The sequence below is a fragment of the Medicago truncatula genome, chromosome 2 (genome assembly GCF_003473485.1).
Source record: "Medicago truncatula cultivar Jemalong A17 chromosome 2, MtrunA17r5.0-ANR, whole genome shotgun sequence".
Taxonomy (NCBI): domain Eukaryota; kingdom Viridiplantae; phylum Streptophyta; class Magnoliopsida; order Fabales; family Fabaceae; genus Medicago; species Medicago truncatula.
The window spans coordinates 10199497-10208566 of record NC_053043.1 but is presented as its reverse complement, the minus strand read 5'-3'; the positions used below and the strand labels follow the sequence as shown (position 1 = coordinate 10208566).

Below are 9070 nucleotides of genomic sequence, written 5' to 3'. Positions count from 1 at the left end.
AAAAAGGGAAGTGCAAGAAGTTATTGGATCTCCTAAACATACTGATGAAGGAAAAAAATTATAGCAAAGCATCATCCTTCGATCTTGCAACAATATCCATATGCTCCATCTTTTCTGTTGATCTGATAGCTGAAAAATTGAACAACTGAATCATGATTTGAGATCTGAGAAAAACAGAAAAAGAGAGAGAGAAAAAAAAATTGTTGTTACAGAGAAAGGAGGATGCGCGTGGCTTTTGTTATTCATTAAATAAATATTTTATGTTAACATTTTAATCTCAGCCCTTGGTTCTATTTGTGAACAGGGGTAAAGGGAGGCTTCCTAAATGGAGCGCAAAGATGAACTCATGAATATTGAAGGCATTAAACCCTTTTCGAAATTGCTAACGATTAATGAACACCTATTTCATTAGATGATGCTACAAAAATTAGATTGTTTGACCACTATGCCAGAGTGCTGATTGATTTGAACCTCTCTTAAAGACTTCATCAATCCATTCTTGTAGAAAGGGAAAAATTTGCATTATATGTCCCTATACTTTAAGAAAAAAATGTCAAATTTTTATACAAAATGTCAATCTAGCGGACATTGTTTATCAAGTTGTAATAAGCTAAATAGAAGGAACATGTTTTTAGAGTGAATCCTCCTAAATATCAACCCATCAAGAAGGATATAAGTCAAAAGCCTAGAAAAGAAACTACTAAGAGCAACATGGCTCGATGTAACAAGGATAAGGGAATCAAGGAACCCGCCCAGCCTAGCCAACAATAAAATATAGATCGTTGTAATGTAAAATCCCCCTCTGATCAAGAAAAAATTGATAAGAATCATGTTAATGATCTCATAATCAATTGATATTTTCTTTTGTGAGACGCATCATGAGAAAGTATTGGCAGATTCATTTCCTTAAGAAAACATTGATTAACAACTTACTCTTGTAGATTCATTTATTCCTATTATGGCTCAACAAAATATGGAATTTTAGACAATGAGAAATTTCAAAGTGAATCATGGGCACTCATAATGAAGAGTTAACATTAACACAAACCAATAGATTTTTGTGGAAATTTACCTTCAAATCAAAAAGTAACTTGAAAAGAAAGATAATAACTTTTATGATACGAATATTGCACTAGCTTGGTTAAAGATGTGAATGTCAATTTTTTTGTTATTATTCTTTTTTTCGGCACAAACTTTTGTTGTACTTTAGTAATGTACATCATTTTTATAATATCAATCAATTATATTCGTCTTAATATTATAAATATTTATGTTTTATTAGAGTAACTTCTAAAGTTGTATGAATGATTGATTGTTTTTTGAAGGATGAATGAATGATTGTGATTGTCTATTATAAATATTTTTTTACAAAGTTTATGTATAAAAAAAATTATGTATCGAAATTAAACTACATAGTATATATCACTTTAATCTAGAAGGGTTGCTGATTATTTTTTTTTCAAGGGCAGAAGGGTTCCTGATAGTTCTTACTAGAATATACATTACATTGTATTTAAATTGTCAGCATATAAAATAAACATTATAGCCTTAACTTTTAGCGATCTCCATATCTAAAGAAGACAAACACTACGTAACAGTTTTACGACCATAGCTTTCTTCAAAAAAAATAAAAATAAATTTATATCCATCTCTCCCTTCAATTTTTTTTATGACCATACCTGCCTTTTACTTTTAATAAATTATTATTTTTCTTTGACGGAATTTTTAAATGATAATTATTAGACCCGTTTTATTTTTTAGGAGGATTTTTAGACCCTGTTTGTTGATATTTATCTTTTTCTTCAAAGCATTTTTTTTCCGAGCAATTTTTTTTTTTTTTACGCAAACAAACTTAAGACATTTTATTATAGCAATACAAGGTGGAGTTACATCAAACATATTGCGAGAAGTGTGGAATAAAGTTGTCCTTACAAGAGCACACGAGTGCTCTGTTTGCTTGACGTCTAGTAAACACAAATTTTAGAGTAAAATTTTACAATTTTTATCCATTAACCATACTCTAAATGATTCACCTTGTTGAAATGCACATCATCAACTAACATCTTGTAGTCTGATTAAAAAATGACCCTCTGATAACCCAGAGTTGTGATCCACTCCAGTTCTTGATGCAACCCCAGACTTCACTCTCGGTTGGAGTCATAGAAATCTTTAAAACATCTCTCATTGTCCTTCACTATCTCGTAAGACCGCTCTCATTCTAATTGTTTGATCAACAATGATAATTGTGGCGTCGACATTCCATTTCAACAAACTATCCCCGAGAGGCTGCTAAACTGTGACATGTGTCTCCTGCTGATTCGTGGTGTCTTAGTGTTGAGCACTGCCTGTGCACACTGCAAAATCTAATCATGTTATTTAATTTTGTTTTCCCACAATTACAAATTTTGTGTTTTCCATATACTTCAAGTAGTCATAGAAAAACTCACCAGTTGCTTCATCGACAATCTCTTCCACATGCGGGTGAAAATATCCCCAAAGCTTTTATCTCCATCCAACATGTTATATTATTAGCACAAATGTCAATTGTACTCCGTCTAGGATCGGCAAATTACACAATTTAAGGTACGCTATACTCCTTTGCAACTCATTTTTTGTCAATTCATTAGACAATCCTTTCCAATACGCCATATAAAATGTTTAACTTTTTTAGGAATCAGTAGAGACCACAACTTATTCCAATCAATCCTCTACTTTTCAACCATCTCTATTAATCAACATATACACGCAAACAAAATATGCACTTTTAACCGAATAAACACATTTCTTTGAAACCTCCAAATAATTGCATCATTTTGCTCACGGCCAAGTAAATGAATTTTAAGAATATTATCAACATCCTTTAAATTAAAATTATTCTTAATCAACGCTTCATTCCAAGAACCATTTTGAGGATCAGTTAAATGACTTACAGCGGCAGTTGTTGCATGTTGAATTTTTGGAGGTACTATAATAGGATTCACTTCATTTTGGAGCTAAGGAGAATGCCAGATTGGAATACTTGAACCATAACCAGTTATCACACGTTATTGTATTGCTTCGATGATTTAGAAGGAGTATTTTAGAAAAGATAGATAACTAAAAAGTGGTTAAATACACATTAAAGTGCATATTATAGAAGGAGTGTTTTAGCAAAGATATATAACTAAAACAGAAATGATAACTGAACACATTTTTTTAAACACAATACAGACATCATGGGTAATTATGTCATTTCAACTTTAATTGGAAGTGCAATTTTGTAATTTTCTCTCTTCTTCCTCCTCCTTTCACTGTAGTTTCCTCTTTCTCTCTCTAACTGTTCTTCTTCACTGTAACATCACCATCCATTCACCTTTCCTTCCTCAACAAAAGTTACAAAAACAGACCAGCAAGATTAAATTCACATAACAGACCACCATGAAAATAGAATCGGAGTAGAAACTTCTCTTCCAAAGCAAAGTAACGAACGGATCTGAGACAACGGGACGATCGGATCTAAGACAACCGGAGATCCAGCCACCGGACGCATCGTAATTGACGATGGACGGTGGCGGTTCTGATGGTGTTGTTACATTCAGGACATGGCGGTTACAGCAAGGCGTGAGAGGACAAGGAGGTTGCACAGAGAACTGACCCATCTCCGGTGGCGGTGGGAGGCGTAGGGAGGCCGGTGGCGGTGGGCGGCGTAGGGAGGCCGAAGGCGATGGTGTAAGAGAGTGGTGGTTCCGGAGCCGGAGAGAGGAAGCGATAGTTGGTTGTTGGGTGGGTAGGAGATAGATGATAGAGAAAGGAAGCAAGGGAGGGAAAGAAGAGAAAGAAAAGAAAGAAAGAAAAAAAAATTATACGTATTTTGTACGTGGTGTCTATATTGTGTTTGTGATTGTGTGTTCAGTTATCATAACTGATAACTAAAAAGTGGTTAAATACACATTGAAGTGCATATCACTATAACACTCCTTCTAAACCATAAATGGTGTAAGTTAGCAACTCCTAGAGCATTAGCTAGAATACACCTAGCTATTTTTTAGAAAGAATATTTTAGAATGTGGTAACTAAAAAGTTGATAAATACATCCTCATGTGCATGTTGCTAAAATAATATATAGCTAGTTTTGGACAAGTGTTACGGGGTAAAAGTGGGGAGTGGATTTGCAGCCTCTCAAAAGGATTGATTAAGGAGTTGTGGTATGTATATAGCTGAACTTTTGGGTGCATTTGAAGGTTTGAAGTTGGCTGGAGCTTGTGGTTTTAATAGAGTGGAGTGGCCACTACTATCTTCCTCGAAAGTGGGAACAAGAACATGTTGGAATTTATTGCAACATATGGTCCAAATTTATCATTCGTACATAAAAACTAATGTTTGTGTTGACGCTCTTGCAACTATAGCTTGTGACGGAGGTGTTATATGAGCATTGTCCTCTCATATTAGTACGTTAATTTTCACTAATTTAGCTGATATTACTCCGCGTCTTGTTAGATTAGATGGTAGTTTTTTCCTTTGTCGGACTTATGTCCTCTTGTTATCCAAAACCAAAAAATGGCACTGGTGGGGTATCCTAATCACTAATGAGTTTTGTCAATATCTTATGAATAGGATTTGATAAATTTATGGCCTTTACGGCTAATCTAATGCCAAGAATTATATTTCAGAAGTGAGAAGAATGAAACAACAGATCAATTAATTATGCACAAAAATATAAACAAATAGCGAGTTTCAGTGAAAGATACAAAGTCAAGATTAAAAAGAAAGCATTATACAATTATCTGATTTTATCAACGCACGTAGAATGTATATACTTTCATATTTCCAAACCCAGAAGAGAAGACAGAAAGAACTACATTGAAGCAAGTAGGTTGCAATATGTTTCACTTCAACTAACTGCAGCAGCCTCCACCTGCAGCAGAAGGGCCATCCCTACCTCCAGATGGTCCAGGAATTCCACCATATCCTACTTTTATTCCATAAGACTGCAAGCATATGAAAATTATCAGTGACTTGTTTCTTGAATCAGAAGGGCTACACTTTTCTATAATAATCATTAGCCTTCCCTTGAAACATACACAGATTGTATTACAAAAATAAAGGACACAGTGAAATTGAATATCCCACAAATTCTTAATGATATTAATAATGAAGTGAGAAAACACCCGTGGTAAAGAATGACAAATCTAAAAAAATGAAAAAAGAAACTAACCTCATTTGATACATCAAAAACTCCATCTTGAATCTTTTTGTATATGGTTCCAGCTGTTTTTATGAATGCCTGTAAAAGGATAGGTTATATTAAAACTTTTATACAGATAATTTTCCAAAATATTCAACCTAAGAACCTGATATGTATAAAATCTGGCTTTCCTTGTTTGTGGGAGGGTGGATGGGAAATAAATGAAGAAAACAATAGATATGATGTGAATTCTGACCTCTTCAACATTCTGAGCAGTTTTTGCTGAGGCCTCCATAAAGATCAACCCGTTCTCCTTTGCAAACTGTTCACCTTCTTCCGTGCTTACAGCCCGTCTGTGAGCAAGATCACACTTGTTGCCAATCAGCATAATTGTCATATTTGCATTTGCATGCTGCCTTGCATCTTCCAACCAGCTAGCTAAGTGATTAAATGTCTCCCTCCTATTCATAAACACAGGGTCAGGATTATTTTTATTGTGCCTTATTTACATTAAACAACACATAAAACTAACATGAAACTACATAGACATCCATGCATCAAAATTGTCCCACATAGTATGTTGTTCCATTAAATTGGGGATGCACTCAAAACATGTATCTCCCAAGGCATATAAAAACTCAAAATGTGTGTTATCAATGTTTTTCAATAAATTGATTTTTGTTGGACAAACTCGTCATATCTTCCCTAGAAGAAATCTAAAAGCTATTTAGCCCAAGTTATGAAATTGTATTTAAACAGTTGCATTTTAGAAATAAACAGTCCAAAATGATTTGCAAATCATATTTCAAGCGATTGGAAGATATAACATTAATATTTCATGTAATCCTTGAGATGGACTGCGAGGTGGCGGCAGGTGTAGTTCCTAACCCTAAGGAAGATCATACTTAGCTAAGTGCCATCATGCGATAGTGTCTCTTTTCTTCCATACTTTGGTGAGATTATTTAAGAGACAATCGAACCGAGTAACTTATAGTCTAATACGAGCGACTCCATTCATGACTTGTCCAAGTGATTTTCATCATCCCCCACAATGTATTGCTTCTTTAATTTTAAGCGAAAATAATTATTGTATTTTGGGATTTCAAACTCAGATAATAGAAGTCAAAGCTTGAGGATACCTGGTTATATCATAAACAAGCAGTGCACCTGCAGCTCCTCTGTAATATGACCTTGTGATAGATCTGAAGGATTCTTGACCCGCCTGAAATATAGTGAATAAGTTCAGTACCTTCAGCTTCACAATTTATTAAACTCAACCAACAAATGAATAATGTTTCCACCACTGAAATCTGGATAATCATGTTGAAATTTCACAGAACCTCATCTGGGTCAAATTTTGTTTTTATCTCTGTTTATATATTAAGTGGAACACTGAAGATTTTTTAACATTATAAAGAGAGTTATAGACACAAAATTTCAAAATAACAAGGCGACATAAATTTCAATGAGAGGACCTATTTCTGTTGTCAATCTTGTAAAACTAACCATTTGAAAACTGGAAGGTACCTTAAGGGTCACCATTACCAAATCCCATATCACACCCTACACTCCCATCTAATAGATAAAAATCTTTCCATTCATACATACCCCATGACCACTTGAGAAGATGAGTTTAGAAACCTATCTTACATCTACAAAGCCATAAATTTATTTCATATATATAGTAACTTTTACAGATAAATTCAAATACTTTCATCCCCAAATAATTAGGTTCTCATTCCCAACAATGTAAATGGATTAGCCCCAAGGACACTATAGATCACACTTAACAGAGTATTCTATGAAACAAAATGGCATGGATATCAAAATTATAGCGACAGACTACTGATATGACAAACGGCAGCATCAAACCTAAGCCTAATACCCAATATAGCTCCTATCTGCATAGCTCTTCATATGATAATCAGCAAACGAATCAACATAAAATGATAATAATATGAAATATCATTTTCAACCAAATAAAAATCTTCAGGGTGAAACTAAAAGGGCCTGGATTGAAATGATCTTCACAACCAATTACCAATTCCTAGAAACGGGAATCAGCAATAATATTTCACAGATTTGTAAATCAGTAATGAAGCATGAACATTGAACAAGTTGGAAGGATTTATAAACAAGTACTATGAATGAGTCGAGAAACATACAGTATCCCATATTTGCAACTTGATTGGCTTATTATCAATCGTGATCATCCGGGCACCAAATTCAACACCGATCGTCAAGTCATGAACAGGTTGAAAGCGCTTGTCGGTGAACTGAAGTAGAAGACATGACTTTCCAACTCCTACACAATTTTTTCAAAAAAAGGTTAAAAAACGAAGTCATCTTGGCATGAACTGCCACCATCAAAACTTAAACTACATAATTAACAAAATACAAATCAAACAATAACGCAATCAGCTGTTTTCATTTTTAGTTAATGAAACAAAACTAACAATAAAGGATCCATCAGAAAAACAAAATTGAATAAACCATCAATTTAGTCCCTAAACTATCATTTTGACTCCAATTTAGTCCCTGATCGAACTCTGGTGCTTCTGATCGATTCTTTATAATTAACTACTAAATACTTATGATGATGATTTATTAATAAACAAAATTGTTAGCTTGTTAAAATAACACAAGAGAATCAATATCATATAATACATGTATATCAAATAATTCTGAAACAAAACAAAAACCCTGAAAAAAAGAATAAATCCGATCGGAAATCGAAGGTGGAACTGTTGGAAGACGCATGATTAAGAGAATTGAATAATAATAATAATAAAAAATTGAGATTAATTAAGATTAAGAAAAAGAGATTAGAAAGGGTTAATTGATATAATTACCAGTATCGCCGATGATGATGTATTTGAAAAGGTATGCGTAAGACATTGTTGTGTGCGAAAGAAAGAAAGAAAGAAAGAAAGAGCGAAGAGGGAGAAAGAAAAAATTAGAGATGGAATCAAAATAAAGAAAGAGAGTCAAAACCGAATGATAGAGTTTCCAGCGAGGCAATAATACACGTTATGTTATGTTATGCTTCGCAATTCTCCCTCTATCTACTAAGTTCCTTACTTCTCCATCACCGTGACAACAACTTCCTTCTTCCCTACGAAAACGATCATGCGCTATACCATTTAATTAATTAAGCCCACTCCACTTTTATACATTTTAATTAAGCAATTCCACGCCATATTCATTCAATTAAACGGTGTTTCAATTATATATATAATCATTTAAAATTTACTTGGATTTTTTATTTTATTTTTAAATATAGTTAATAATCTACCCGCGTCAACGTAATAAAAAGAGTAGAAAGACAAACATGTGAGTGTCCGTCTTTCTACTAGTCTAATATAATTATGTTATTAATTTTCATAGATCACAAGACCTTGAAGATGAGTAGATTCGTAAGTCCCAAATCAATACTATCAAATCAACCCAAGTGAGTTTATGTTTTATTATTGTTAAAATACTTGATAAATGTTTTAATTGTCTTTGCGAGTTTTACTTGGTTAGTAGATATATTGTATAATATATGTATGGATCCCAATTATTTATTTCAAAAGTGAATTTATAACTGATAAATTGACAAAAAATAATAAATTATGTTTTATTAAATTTTAGATTATATTTTTCAATATAAAATTAAAAATATTGTTTATAACTCATTGCTCCATGTCTCCCTCAAAAAAAGAAAAACTCATGGCTCCATGTCGGCTTGTAGGATAAAATTTGCATTAAAGACCATAGAGACCTTATAACGTATAGACCTGGCGACATGGTTACTACTTATCCATGTCGGCACACCTAAAACTTTGATTAACAAAATAGTTTAGCATTCACCTCTTAAAAAAAAAAAATTAGCATTCATGTCTCTCTTTGGACCCATGGCCAGGC

The 9070-nt window shown here is 33.3% G+C and overlaps 1 protein-coding gene across 1 annotated transcript; it reads right to left on the bottom strand.

Annotated features, from left to right (window-relative positions):
• Nucleotides 1–4652: 4652 nt before the first annotated feature.
• On the bottom strand, nt 4653–8300 carry LOC11407181 (ras-related protein RABB1c). Its single transcript, XM_003594305.4, has 6 exons — nt 8017–8300; nt 7330–7469; nt 6304–6386; nt 5421–5625; nt 5195–5263; nt 4653–4967 (listed from the first exon to the last, which is right to left on the bottom strand). Exons 1-6 carry the CDS (start codon nt 8060–8062, stop codon nt 4875–4877), a joined length of 636 nt encoding a protein of 211 aa, XP_003594353.1. The 5' UTR covers nt 8063–8300; the 3' UTR covers nt 4653–4874.
• Between the last annotated feature and the right edge of the window lie 770 nt (nt 8301–9070).

Excerpts from the sequence above, each read along its gene's own strand:
- LOC11407181 (XM_003594305.4), bottom strand. The coding sequence starts at position 8,062 with ATGTCTTACGCATACCTTTTCAAATACATCATCATCGGCGATACTG. Across the intron at positions 7,470-8,016 it reads CATCATCATCGGCGATACTG|GAGTTGGAAAGTCATGTCTT; the intron begins GTAATTATATCA and ends AAAATTGTGTAG. Across the intron at positions 6,387-7,329 it reads AGTTGCAAATATGGGATACT|GCGGGTCAAGAATCCTTCAG; the intron begins GTATGTTTCTCG and ends ACTATATTTCAG.